Raw genomic sequence first — 15397 nt, 5'->3', positions numbered from 1 at the left:
CAAAAATATTAATAAAATTAAAAAAACTATACCTGTTATTCTGAATAACCATAGAGTCTTAATCTATTTTCAAAAAGACATTTTTTGACGTAAATAAGACATCTATCACTAAAAAAATATACAGAATCTCAAGTAAAATTAAGGACAGAACATCTAGTTTAATTATGTGTTTTTTTTTGGGTCACAGTGCATTAAAAACTCCAAATTCAACAAAATCTTTCAGGATCACTAAATTAGTCTTAAAATATATTTTAGAAAAACACAGTCTAGCTTCATTAACACATTAAAGTGAAATAAAGGGGTAAAGCCTGCTTTCAGTTACTGCACTTACTGTTAGTTTTGAAAGATAAAATGGCAGAGATCCCTGATGAAGCTGTATGGTGTAACTGAGTCACAAAAGTTGCTCTTCATGCAAAGTGGTCATCGTTTTAAGGGGTCAAGGAGGATTTTCTTTAGCCAGCAACAACTGCATGCACACATTTCTTCTGGAATGACAACCTAAGAACGCTGTACAGGAGTTTCAGGCCCTGGCATTAAACTCAGCAGCTTCTATCTGTGACACTACATGTGCTGTTAGGTGCACAATGAACATTAGCATTGCTCTTGTGCTCAAAACAGAGCAAAGAAAGCACGCTCGGTAGAAACTTGACACCCCTTAGACATGCGGTTAGTGAAGTGCTATTTAAGGATTTGGGCATGACCTTTTTTCCCTTACGCCTCCACTCGTCTGTGCATAAAACCTCAGCAGCTTGATATGTGCAAGTTCCCCAGTGAGCCACTGACAGTTTACCCACCGCATGTTTTAACAGAAACATTTAACAGGGTTGTAGGGCAAATGATGCATTAAGGCGTCGCCTATCACCACCAGCAGAGATGAGGAAATGTAACCTGTTTGCAGAAGAGAATATGAACACCTGCATGGAGAAGGAAAAAAAAAGAAGAAAGACTGATGGTGAAGTAAAGAACTAAGGGGAGGAAGTGTACAGTCAAAACATGCCGACCACAAATATGAAACAAACAGAACGATGAAACGAGAGCTTGACTGTGTTAAAGTTTGAAGGCACTGAGGACATTTACACCAAAAATACTTTGCAAGCCAGTCCAGGAAACTACAGTGAATCCTTAGAAAGTGAAAGTGAGCAATTTGTACGTTACATGACCTGTTCCTGAGAAACAGTTCTGCACAGTGTTTCAGTGTTTTGAGACTTCAGCTCCACAGTTGAGTGAGCTGAAGTGCAGTTTAGTAAGCAATTGTAAGTATTAGTAAGTTTTGACTGGTGCTTTTACTACAGTACAGTGGTGGGAAAAGTACTCAGATCTTTTCCTAAAACTCCAGAATGACAAAGTAAATGTGTATAAGCATTGGGGACAAAATTTAAATAAAAGTACCTCTGACTGATTTATTAGTATGAAGAGAATATTAACAATTACTGCTAAATTATTTACTTTATCAAGTTTCACATATGTTGACAGCAATTACATCTCAGGGCTCGTCACATGATTAATAGGAGAGGAAAGAAGAATGAACAAAGATCTAATACACAAATCTGTTTTCAGTTTTTCTCTTATTTTTAATTTTTATTCAGATATGGGATTATTCGAACATTTGTTGAAATAGAATGGTAGATGAAAAAAGAATCCTCATGTGGTGGCCTTCTGTCACATTTTTACTCACAGGGAACTCATTTTTCACTGCAATATAAAGTCCTGCATCTCTATGGAAACAACACAGCCATGGCTAGAAGTAGACAGAACTCAAAGCCAATAAACCATAAACATTGAAAAAATAAAAGGCAAATTAATTAGAATATTTATTTTAAAAAACATTGAGAAAACATTTATTTTATTGATCCTTCATTTTTCATTAATCTCTGTGTCTTTTACTGTCTTCTCTCTGCTCTGTGGAAACACTACCTGCAGTTCAGCTGAAAAGTCACTATATTTTTGATCACAGAGTCAATCATGGTGTCTCATTTGCGACATGTGACAGAATTGTTTTTGCTTTTCTTTTTTTTTTACAGAATCTCATTAGATCAGACATTTTATTTTTGGCAGTTTTTTGAAAGACATAAAGAATAAAGGATTTCAATGAAATATCACATTTTAAGCTTTGCCAATCATTTTTCTGATGGAACCATTTGTCAAACACACACTAGAGAACGGCTAAAAGTTGAAAATAATATAAGTCTTTCTGCTTTTACTGTTCCTAGCTCTGATAAATTCTGCAATTTGGGCAATTTAAAAAAACAACAACAAAAAAAAAACATCTTTTAAACTCGTTGGTGGGTTTGATTTTGTGGTTCAGAGGATTAATATTTAACAGTGTTCTATTTTTAAAACTTGCTGTCTAAATGGCAAATTAGCTGTCAGATAAATGTAGTAGAGTAGGAAAATAGAATATGGCATAAAATAGAAATTACAAGCACCTAAAAATTGTGCTTGAGTAAATGTACTTAGTTACTTTCCACTTTTTGTAAAAAAAAAAATAAAATAAACTCCCATATAAAACTAGAAATGCACTCAGAGAGCGCAGTATTCCACCAAGGCTGCTCAGTCGTATCATTTCTGATGGTTGAAATCTTTCAAACATTCGTGGATGTTTGAAAGATTTCATCACTGCCAAAATCTAATCACTTGGTCCTTGTGTCATTTCTGACCTTCCCTGAAACTTTTATCCAAATCTCTTAATCTGTTTTTGAATCATGTTGCTAACAGACAAACAAACAGACAGACACACAAATCAACGCCGATCGTCACATGACTTTGCCGAGGCCCCGCCTCCTTGGCTGAGAAAAAAAACAACAAATTTCATAATCCAAACATCAAAATGAGTAACTATGTCATATACTACTACTTCAAAATTTTTATTTATGTGTTTAGTAAAGCCAAGACTCCTCTAAATCTCAGCCTACTCTAAAAGTCACAGTGGAGTTAATATGGTGTACATCAGCACTTCACAAACATCGAACCATCCCACAAGAATGTTTCCACCACTTTGCTTTTTATGCACTCAGAGCAGATACTGTTACAACAGACGGACCTCTAGCAGTATTACGTGACCTAAAAATGCCTTTCTTCTGCAGAAGTTTGTCTGATGTGCTGTCTCTGTGGTAAAACTGTCTGACCACATCCTCAGATCCGAGTGATGACGGTGGTGAGTGAAATGTTAGTACATTAAATAGAAAGGAATGACTGTGGAAATTGTAAACGAAAGGAGAGACTGGTTGGTCGGAATTCCTTCTGCTGAGTAAGATTTATCTTTGAAAAGTGTTTTTCTTTGACTACATGCTGCACACACCTGTTACAAAACAACCACAGTTCTTATTGTCTGTCTGTTAACTCAGCAGTTTTGAAGCAGCTCTCAGCTTACAGCCACCAGAACATCGTGCGCTTACTCTGAATATGACACAAAAACAGGTTTTTTCCCCAACTTTACATGGCTTCATATCACTTTGAGAACAAGCAGGGTTATGCTTGCACATAGAAATTTAAGTAGTTTATCTTGTAAATGTCCTTGAAAAGCTGAGAGATAATGATAAACCGTTTTACCAGTCAGTTGCAACGGCTCCCTGAGTTTAGCATTGTACACCATTTTGTTCAATAAAGGTTGTTTTGTGAAAAGTGGAAGAAAAAAAAAAAAAATATATATATATAATTTCAGGGGGGAAATGTTGTATTTTCCACTTTTCCACACTTTTCCACATTCTCCACTGCAGACTAAAATATAACATTTAGGCTAAAAAAAAATAAAAAATTAATGCCATTTTTTGCATCAATCTTTTAGAGTTGTCACAACTTCTAATGACATTATGTTCAACCAACAAACAACATTCATTAAGGGGAATTGGGCTTTCCTCTATACAATCAAAAGTATTTTTAATAACCAACTATTTAATGATTTATAGCATAATTACAAGTGTTTAAGTTGATTAAGTTGTTCAGAAGAGTATTTCCACATAATTTCAAATGGATGTTTAAATGTTATTTACTTAATTACAAAAATTATGAAGACAAAGAAAAATAAGTTGCTCAAATTTTAAGTAAGTAGAGGAGGAGATTTGAAATTTGAAAGGAAATTATATTTATTAAGTATAAATAAATTCTATGTACAATTGTATATTGTATTTATTCTTTAAGTTATCGGAATTCACATTAGTATTAGATTCAAATTTGAATATAAATTACACTAACTGTTGAGTTGATGAAATTAAGGGACTGGGTCCCTTGAATTCCTTGTTTTCTTTCTGTTTTGCTGATGAAAGTTCACGTTTGTGCATTCTATCAACTTGAAATTACACCCTTTAAATTGCTGCTTTGATTTCAGTAAAAGTGCAAAAATTACGTTTGCTACTTTTTCTTTTTTCTGCTGCAACTCCACTGTTGTTTTTCTTCAAGCAGCATTACGGATTAAAAATTAGGAGCATTAATCTGATGACAATCTCATATTTTACTTTTCAATAAACACTTAAGTTTGAAAATTTTGAAACTAAAATAAAATTTTTCTTAAAATTAGGCAAGTTGTAGCAATGCAAACGGTACATTTGAGAGGAATCACATGATTTTGATTTAGGTACATCTGACTTAAACCAGTGGCCTAAATAATACTCCTTAACTTAATTTAGAAAAACTTAATTTTGCTGCATGTTACCAGTTGAGGCAATTCATTTAAGCTGATCCGATAAGTCTCTTCTTTCAGTGGAGGAAACCTTGCAGTCAGGCTGACTTTGATGTGAACTTATGGTATCCACAGAGGGTGATGTGTGACTGGGTGGTGAGTAAACAGGAGTCCAGCAGCAAATTTATGACTCACACATGGTTCTTCAAACATGTTTATCTGCCTTTTCTTCTTCTTATTATTATTATTATTATACAATACTCACAGGTACATTACCCATCCGGGTCTAATTATCAATTTAATATGGAATAATCACTGTGAGTAAAAAGGAATTGATTCACTTTCCACACCTTCAATAGGTTTATTAGCATCGTTTCTGAGTTACTCAGTTCTTCCTTTTTTTTCTATGGACGCTGTGTAAGTACTGGATGAGACATTCAGCGAGATTAGAGGCTCCCTGCTTATCTCAATGAATATCACGTGACAGTGCTGCATTCACAGTTTTCATATTCCAGACAAATGCAAATCACATCTTTTGGCGTCACAGTGGTGAGTCAAGAAGCTGCTCTCCATTGTGTGTTTGTATCTGAATCCTCCGTCAGTTCAGTTGAATGAAATTAAACAGGTCCTAGAAGCTGATTAGAAAAACTACCGACTCCACATAGTCTCTTAGAGTTTGATTGTGTTGATCTTCTCAGGAAAATGCAAAATCTATTTAAATTTGCATCAAAGACATAAATTTACACATGAACTGTTTGATCAAAACACATTATTTAAAGTTAAATATTGTTCTTATATTCTATAGTACGATGTATTGCTGGTAGCACTCTGTCTAATGAGTTTAGGGCAGCTTCAAATGTTTGGTTAGGACTTCATTGACAAGAATCTTCGTTTTTCTCTGTTACAACCTCAATGAATATGAGATATGAAGGGATGCAGTGAGGAAGAGATAGAGAATGAGAGAAACAGGCGCTAGATACACTGCCAGTCCAAAAAAAAAAAAAAAAAAAAGTTGCACACTGTAATATTTCATTGGACCACATATAGTTTTGAGAACGGCACACATTTGCCATGGCATCGTTTTGATACGTTTCTGCAAAGACATAGCAAGCATTTTTTTCTGTCCAGAGTTGCATTGATTTTTCACCAAGATCTTATATTGATTATGGGAGAGTCCAACAGCTGTGCAAAGTCTTCTCCAGTACATCCCAAAGATTCTCAGTGGGGCTGATGTCTGGACATGATGTCTCATGATCCCTGATCCATTCATTCACAATGTGAGCCCCATGAATTCTGGCATCGTCATCTTGGATCATGTCCATGTCATCAGGGAAGAAAAACTCCATTGATGGAAAGACCTGGTCATTCAATATATTCAGGTAGTCAGCTGACCTCATTTTTTGGGAACATAACGTTTCTGAACCTGACCAACCCCAGATCATAACCCTGACCCCCACAGGCTGGTAGACACTAGACATGATGAGTGCATCACTTCATCTGCCTCTCTTCTTACCCTGATGCCCCATCACTTTGGAACAGGGTAAATCTGGACTCATCAGACCACATGACCGACCACATTTGCTCCTCAAAGATGAAGGTTCACCACTATCCTTCCAGGTTTTAATAATGCGTTGGACGGTTCTTAACCTGATTTGAATAGCTTCAGAAATCTGCTTAGTTGTTTTTTTTGCTTGGAGCAGGTCAATAATTTCACCCACCTGAGACAGATTAACATCCTTTCCATGACCACAGGATATGTCTTCCAACATGGTTGTTTAAGAAATGAGAAGCTTCTCACTGCATCAGCTAGGGTTAAATAAGTTGTTGCAGCTGAAACTTATTCATCACTGCAGTAATTATTCAGTGGAATATTTGCTTAGTTAAATCCAGGTGGCGACTTTTTTTTTGGACAGGCAGCGTATAATAGTAATAAAGTAATAAAAGCTGACCACTCTTTTGACTTCTAAGTGTTATTGCCTGTTGAGTTTGTAGTGTTCTGTATTCTTCTGTTTGTTAAACCCTATTGTTTTAGTGTATATATTGTCACATATATTGCTGTGGTGATATATATGTTGGGGAATGCTTTATTGTTTTGTGGTGTTTTATTGTTTTTCTATATTTCTGTACTACATGTAGTTGTGCTAATTTTAAAAAGTTCACTTCAGACTCACTTCAAAGGTGAATTGATTTTAATAATGGGTTCAAAGGGGATTCTCTGCCTTTATTTTATTTGCCTTATCATTAAAAACATATATGTAGCTGTGATTCCTTTTCTTCACCTGAAAAACTTAAATTTGCATTGCAGTGTATTTTAAGCCATTATTCTTGACATATTCTAATGCAGGCAACAATACATTGGATTACTTGTTGCCACTTTTGTCATTCTGTGTTGTTTACAGGAACAAATGCAATGTTTGTAACGTCTATGCAAAACCCTAAAGCGGAAGTGAAACCAAAAAAGCCTGTTCACCCAGTAAAGCAGATGTTTGTGCAGATGTCTAAACGTGCCTGAGTGGACACCACTCGCAGCCTCAGCTTCTTTCAAAATATACATATTAAAGGACAAGCTTTCGATAATTTACTGTCAGTTCAGTATCATTTAGACCTGACGCTACAGTTTGTTAACCCAATTTGACTGTTACCAGATGACTGAACAAGCGTCAATGCTGCCTCAAGCATCAGAACATGTCATTTAATGCATTGTGGAGAATTTTTATGCACTGATATGTGGCTTTTGTGCGTCATTTTATTGTGGAAACATCTTTATTTATGGAAAATCCAGAATCCAGGCACAATTCTCCTACTAACCTACACCGAGGCTGCTCGAGGACTAAGCCTCTCTTATCTCCTCTCCTCTTCTCACCATTGTATGGATCCACATGGATGCTCCTACAGATGTCCACATGCAGTCTAAAATTGTGAACGCATGGACCGTCAGTTCTGCGAGTTCACCAACTGCACATCTGTCAGAAAAAAACAAATAGAGCTTAAAAGAAATGTTTGTTTTGAGAAGATACTAAGAGATTCTCCATCATCCACTTCTTTACAATTCATCATCAATTAAAGTAGTCACTTTGGGACAGCTTTGATTTGTACAAACTTTCAATCAGCAGTGTCCAAACACAGCAGGAAGTTGTAAATTCTCCAGATATCCTGTGCTGTATCGGCACACTCTGCTTGCTTATCTCAGGAATAATTACTGACATGACGCTGTAGCCTAATCTGTAACTAGCTGCTATAATCTGTATAGTCCCAGAAATATCAGTAGGTCATGTGCATCTATCATAGTATGAACAGAACTGTGTGTGAGTCTGTTGTCCATTTTCAAAGTTGGTATTGGTTATGCAAAAACCACGACACCCTCACCCCAACCAGTCGAGGCAGATGTCTTCCCCCCTGAGCCTGGTTCTGTTGGGGGTTGGTTAATGTTTTTCTTCTTCCCTCTGTCACCAAAGTGCTGCTTAAAGGGAACTATTTGGATTTCTTGGCTTTCTCTTAAATTATTAAGATCGATCAGGTATAACATTATGACCACCTGCCTAATAATGTGTTGGTCTCCTTTATGCTACTAAACTCCTCTGACCCAGTGGTTCATGGATACAGGACCTCTGAGGATGTACTGTGGCACCAGGGTGGTGGCAGTGAATTCTGTGGGTCCTATGGGTTGTAGGGTGGGATCTACCTAGATCAGGCTGATCCTGGTACATCCCACAGATGCTCAGTAAGATCTGGATCTGGGGATTGTGGAACCCGGGTGAACAGCTTAGCTCTGTCATGTTCCCCGGGTCACTCCTGAGCAGTTTTTGCAGTGTGTTGGGATACGTTGTCCTGCTGAGGGTGGCAACTGGCATCAAGGACTGCTGCTGCAATGGGGAGCTGGGGGGTTGCTTAACCTGCAATGTTTAGGTGGGTGGTACATGTCAAACATCCACAGGAATGTCGAGACTCAAGGTTTCCCAGCAGAATGTTACATTGTAACAACATAATCGATGTTATTCACTTCACCTGTCAGTGGTCATAATGGTGTGGCTGATCGGTGTAGTATTGTAGTCGCCAGTTTATGCTTTCTGTTTCTGTGTGCTGAGACCAAAGTGGCTTTGAAAGCTGTGAGCAGATGCACAGGTGGTTCTGTTCATAGATACATGTCGATCTGGCAGCAGCTACTTCAAGTACAGCTCTTGGAATGAGGAATTATAAAGATGTGGATGACTGAGAGTCCCCTCACACATTTTTCTTGTACCAAACCTTTCTTTTAAGCACCCTTTACTTTCCTGGTTCATGCACAGTAGGCATGCTTGCAGTGTGGACAGTCAGTGTGGCAATTTTTGGCCTGCACACAGACACCTATGCAGACCCTCAAGGAATTAGATAGATGACAGAATTTACATTACATGTACCCTCGCAAATGCAAAAAGCATGAATTGGCCTTAAAGTCTGTCTATGAAGTGACTTGAGATGATTTATGTTGAGAAATGGTGGTATATAAATAAAATCAAACTGAACTAACCTGTGTTTGTAAGGCCTCTATCAACATTTAAAATTCATTTATACATTTCAGACAGGGACCGTGTACATTTATATAACAGTTCTGTAAATATAACAGTCATTTTCATCAAAACTCACACTTTTATTCATGCGCTAACATAATTGCACAAGGGTTTTCTAATCATCAATTAGCCTTTAAACATGATTAGCTAACACAATGTAGCATTAGAACACAGGAGTGATGGTTGCTGGAAATGGGCCTCTGTACCTCTATGTAGATATTCCATTAAAAATCACTCGTTCTTAGCTAGAAGAGTCATTTACCACATTAACAATGTATAGACTGTATTTCTAATTCTTTTAATTTTATCTTCACTGAAAAAAAATGCTTTTTTTTTCAAAAATAAGAGCATTTTAAAGTGACCCCAAACTTTTGAACAGTAGTGTACATAAGATAAAATATTGCAAATTCGAAACTTTTCTATAATAATTCCTGCAGATAATTACAAAACAGAAAGATTAATTCAAGCCTAAATAAATAAATGACGACGGACACACCAAACAGAAACAAGAAGACAGAAGGAAGGATGGGTTGACTTATTGTTGACAGAACAGATTATCAAATTTCTTGAACTGACATTTAAAGGTGTTGTATGTGTTCTGCTGTCTGACACTGATAGAATAAAGGTCTATTGTTGTGCAGCCTTTACAGAAAATATTATACACGACGAAAAGAACTCTTCAATGCAGCCACCTCTTTTTGTACTTCATTTGATCTAGTTACTGTATGAGTGACAGAGTGGTGTAAAATATTATACACAACACAAACATTTGTATATTAATATAAAGCTCAGTAGGTTGAATTTCTGTATAATCAAATAATTGTGTGGTTTTCAGTGAAGAATTTTCACAGTTCTGTTATATAGAGATAATATATCTACATTTTAGCTCCATGAACATACGTTATTTAAAGTTTCCATTTTTTTATTTGGGAAAATAGTGAATCTATGACAATTCCAATGTATATTTAATATGCTGTAAATCTGCTTCCTTTGTCTTTGGTTCTTCAGCATCACATGTATTTGTATAACTGCTGACAGCTTCAGTTCAAACATTATGAAGAATTTCTGTCTCTGACAACGACACATTCATTTGTGCGTGTGTGTGTGTGTGTGTGTGTGTGTGTGTGTGTGTGTGTGTGTGTGTGTGTGTGTGTGTGTGTGTGCGTGTGTGTTCATACAGTGCAGGTATTGAATGACTGAATGGACGTTTCTCCTGATGAGTGGATGAAGTGAATGTGGTATTCTGACAAACAGGTTTTCTCGCATATCATGACAGCTCCGTATTTTTTACACCTCTCCATGAAACTGTCAGGGATTTTTTTTTTAAACTGTCACATTTTCCTTGAACTTCTAAGTCTTCCCTCAGTGGGTTCAGATGACTGCAACCACGGGGTTTTCATTCATGCCACTGTAATCAGCTGCAGCTTCACATGTCCAGGAGTAGAGTACAGGTTCACTTTCACACACTTACTCTTTTTATTCACTCTTACTGTACGTAGAAAAGGCTGTTCGATCAAATCGGTGGGGACAAATGACAGGTTTTTTTGCAGCTCTTGTCTGTAATTACATTTCCTGGACTCCTCCCACGTTCCGGGTTATTTCTCAGATCGGAGCTGCCCTCTCTCCTCACCGACACTCTGAGGCACCACGCAGGCTGGGACTCACTTCAAGTTGTGCGTCTTTACGCTTTTTGAGCTCTGGATAATAAATCCAGATCGGATCGCTACAGCGGTTTGACTTTTTGTTGTCTCCAGCGGTGCGTAAAAAGCGTAATGGCAAAGAGGATTCTTGTCCACTCCTCGTATTTCTGCTGACATCGGTGAGTTGTTCCCACATCTAGGAGGAGATTCTTTATTCTGAGCAGCTCAGGACATGATCAGTTATTTAAAATCTGGATTTAAATCTAGTTTTTGCAACTTTTAGGGTGACTCCATGAAACGGTTTGCAAAGCGCTTTGCAGACCGACACCTGCGTATGGAGCGAGGTGAGTGTTTTGCCCACTGTGGAATGTTATTTGTCACCTCCACGCGTCTACGTGGTTTCTCCCGCCCACTCCTGTTTAATTCTCGTGTTAATGTAAATTCAGAGTTTGTGCTCCCTCTCAGCATGTTTTCTCTCTTTCCACAGAATGAATACAAGATGTTCATTACTCAGGCTAAGAAGGAAACAGTTCATTCCCTCCCTCCTGTCCCTCCTGTCCATATGTGTCCTGCTGTTGATTTATACCAAGTACAGCTACATCAACAACTCCTTTTTTCCCCCAGATATTCAGACGTTTCACAGGTATAACATTAACTGCTCGGCTATCTATGACATGGACCCGGTGGAGGTGGGGAAATCCCTCATCATCCGAACAAAAAACGTGGTGGAGGACAGAGATGAAAGTCTGGTTAACTTCACCTCCCACTGCTCAACGTTCCTGCAGTTCAGAGGATATAATGATGTGTGTGTCTCAGAGGAGGAGAGAGACTTTCCTCTTGCTTATTCTTTAGTTGTGCATAAATCTGCCTGGATGGTGGAGAGACTCATCAGAGTGCTGTACTCGCCCACGAACATCTACTGCATCCACTATGACCAGAAGTCCTCGGCTCATTTCATCTCAGCCATGGAGGGTCTGGCCCGCTGTCTGCCCAACGTCTTTATTGCCAGCAAGAGAGAATCCGTCTTCTACGCGAGTATCAGCCGACTGAAAGCCGATCTAAACTGCTTGTCTGACCTTTTGGGCTCAGAGGTCAAGTGGAAGTATGTCATCAACCTGTGTGGCCAAGATTTCCCGCTCAGGTCCAACATTGAGCTGGTGTCAGAGCTAAAGAGGCTAAATGGTGCTAACATGTTGGAAACAAGCCGACCCAGTCAGTCAAAGAAGCAGAGGTTCACCTTTCACCATGAGCTGAGAGACGCCAGCTTCGAGTATCAGAAGCTGCCGGTAAAAACACATCAGACAAAGTCTCCTCCGCCACACGGCATGGAGGTGTTCTCCGGCAATGCCTACTTCGTGCTTTCGCGGGAATTTGTTGTGCACTTTGAATCCTCGGCTGTAGTGAAGGATTTTCTGAACTGGTCTGAGGACACCTACTCCCCAGACGAACACTTCTGGGCCACGCTTGTGCGACTGCCGGGTGTTCCAGGAGAGGTGTCCAGATCACAGCCGGACATCACCGACCTGATGAGTAAGACCAGGCTGGTGAAGTGGCAGTACCTGGAGGAGAAGCTGTACCCGCCATGCACGGGGCAGCATGTCCGCAGCGTTTGTATATTCGGTGCAGCCGAAATGCGATGGTTGCTCAACTATGGTCACTGGTTCGCCAATAAGTTTGACCCTAAAGTGGACCCAATTCTCATTCAGTGCCTGGAGGAGAAGCTGCAGGAAAAGCAAAAGCTATTCCAGTTACATGGCTCCTTGAACTGTCCAAAAGGTTGACTGACAACATACTGTAGAGCTGCAGTCGACTGACAGGGAACTAATCAGCAACAAATATAACAGTTGATTGGGGTTTTTTAAAAGTTATTTTTCATATTTTATTGAATTTGCTGCTTTTTCTTGTCTGACATTGTAGTAAATTGACAGAATTTTGGACACTTGGTCAAACAAACCATAACATTTGATGACATTATCTTGAGGCCAACTCTCTGAACCCTCAAGGTGTTTCTTAGTTATTTTTTTCTCCTGTCACATTTTTCCTCGCTGTGGGCACATTTTTTACTGCAATATAAAGTCCTGCACCGCTGTGGAAACAACACAACCTTGACTAGAAGTAAAGATAACTTAGAAATGTCTTCTGTGCAATAAACAAAATTCTAGTTTTTACTAAATCTACAAACTAGTTGTTTTTTACATGATGCTGCACATCAACTCTAGAAAGATATTTCATCATTGTGAATGTATCTTCCAGAAATATTCTCCTCTGTGTACTGTGTTCAGCCACGCCTAATTTATTTTATTGATCAGATATGCTTAATTTTCTTTCAGTCTCTCCATCTAGCCATCCATATTTTTCTCCTCCCTGCTCTGTTTCATAGCTGACTACATCTCAGAATTTTTTATTATTTTTGTACAGAATCTGGTGCAAATGATTTATTTTTGACAAATTTTTAAATGAGACGTGTAGAAGGATAATCCAGACTTCTCACTGTGAACTTTCTGCCTCTTTCTACTGAAGGAATCATCCAAAAACTGTAATTTACAGTACAGGCAGAGAGAGAATGTGTTTGTTTGTAATTTGGCTGAGTGGCTGTTTGATGATGAGTAATTACGCTGTAATGAGCAGTTCCATTAAAGATCTAACATGCTCTAACCTGTTTATCCACTTCCTCTCATACTCTCATACTCTATGTGTGTTAATTCAGACGCAATTTTGACAGAATCTTCTAAAGATATCAGCGTTATTTTTTCCAAGGTTTCAAAATCCACAATCTTGGGAGCAATTAATAAAATGCAACTTAATACATGTTGCAAGTCTCTATATTTAGAGCATACATATTGTACAGTAAAACAGACGGATATGTTGAAACTCTCTGGTGAATTAATTCAAGAATGTTGTCTCATGACACAACATGCAGTCTATGCCATCTTGTTTTTATATTTAGTATATTGGACAAAGGAATTTAGAGTCAGTTTGACAAGGTCAAGTGAGTGTAACACATGTCACCTTAATAATAGTTCTAAATTTGCTGCTTTCTGAAGCTTAAAGGAATGTTGCAAGATATTTAATTACCTCATTCAAGCTTCGTAAAGTGGCATCTGGTTCGAGACGAGGAGGGAGCAGCTCACACACTTGAGCTAATATGTAAAGTAAATGAGTGTATTGTACCTAAAACAAACAGTTGCACAAGTCAGCAATGCAAACACTTCATGAATACACATCAGGTGCAGTGGAGGTGTTTGTGATACAAAAGTGGAACAGGTGATGAATAGAACTCCTTCTCCATCAGTGAAAAACCCACAACCTGCACTATAACAAAAGCATGCAGTGTGCATACTGGCAGCTGTTATCTCCAGTATTTTACACTCACTGTAAAAGAAAAAGTTGGTACATTTTACTGTGAAAAATTGTCACACCATGACAGGAAAAATCTGCACACTCTAAAACAGTTTGACACAGTTTACACTACTGTTCAAAAATTTGGTGTCACCCAGACAATTTCATGTTTTCTATGAAAACTCACACTTTTATTCATGTGCTAACATAATTGCACAAGAGTTTTCTAATCATCAGTTAGCCTTTCAACACCATTAGCTAACACAATGTAGCATTAGAACACAGGAGTGATGGTTGCTGGAAATGTTCCTCTGTACCTCTATGGAGATATTCCATTAAAAATCAACCATTTTCAGCTAGAATAGTCATTTACCATATTAGCAATGTCTAGACTGTATTTCTGATTAATTTAATGCTATCTTCATTGAAAAAAACATTTTTTCTTTCAAAAATAAGGACATTTCTGAGTGACCCCAAACTTTTGAACGGTAGTGTAAATAACACTGAATTACCGTAAACAAGTTAATCAAAATAATAATAATAATAATAATAATAATAATAATAATAATAATAATAATAATAATAATAATAATAATAATAATAACAATAATTATAATGTTTTTTTCTCTTGGGAAAATGCATTTCCCTACTCTTGCACAGTTTTTTTCATAGAAAAATGCCGTAATAACATTCATAATATTCAATACTGTAATTTTTGCATAAATTTCTTGAGAGAATAAAATTTCTCCCAGTTCAATGTGTGTACTGATAACAGAAACATGCTGTAATATTTATAACAAGTAACATGGCGATTTTTGCATTTCTTTCATTTGTTGCCGGTCAAATTGATGTACTTTTGTGTTAATAACGGACATATGCTTTAATATTTATGACAGCCAATTTTTGTATATATGTCAGAAATACATATATTAAATGTTAATTACACTAACTGTTGTGCTGATAATGGAAAAATGCTGTAATATTTATAATAGGTCACACAAACTTTATTTTATATGGTATTTTCAAACTACAGTTTTTTGAAAAAAGTACAACTTTTTTCTTCCGTAAAATATGAAATGAAGCACTTTTTTTAAACCGTAAAATCAACAGTATCAGTACATTGTTTATTTTACCACAATTTTACTGTAGCTTTTTTTTACAATGCTGTTAATATTCACTTTCACAATTAATTATTGTATAATTGATTCCAGCACTCAACAGTAGAATATACTGTGTAATACTGTAACTGGACTTTA

General features: G+C 37.3%; 1 protein-coding gene across 1 annotated transcript; it reads left to right on the top strand.

Annotated features, from left to right (window-relative positions):
• Window positions 1-10316: 10316 nt before the first annotated feature.
• Window positions 10317-13457, top strand: LOC111575361 (beta-1,3-galactosyl-O-glycosyl-glycoprotein beta-1,6-N-acetylglucosaminyltransferase 4-like). Its single transcript, XM_023280424.3, has 3 exons — window positions 10317-10981; window positions 11086-11146; window positions 11290-13457. Exon 3 carries the CDS (start codon window positions 11291-11293, stop codon window positions 12581-12583), a length of 1293 nt encoding a protein of 430 aa, XP_023136192.2. The 5' UTR covers window positions 10317-10981; window positions 11086-11146; window position 11290; the 3' UTR covers window positions 12584-13457.
• Window positions 13458-15397: the final 1940 nt, after the last annotated feature.

Source organism: Amphiprion ocellaris, chromosome 17 (genome assembly GCF_022539595.1).
Source record: "Amphiprion ocellaris isolate individual 3 ecotype Okinawa chromosome 17, ASM2253959v1, whole genome shotgun sequence".
NCBI classification, from domain to species: domain Eukaryota; kingdom Metazoa; phylum Chordata; class Actinopteri; family Pomacentridae; genus Amphiprion; species Amphiprion ocellaris.
This window is presented reverse-complemented; position numbering and strand designations above follow the sequence as displayed.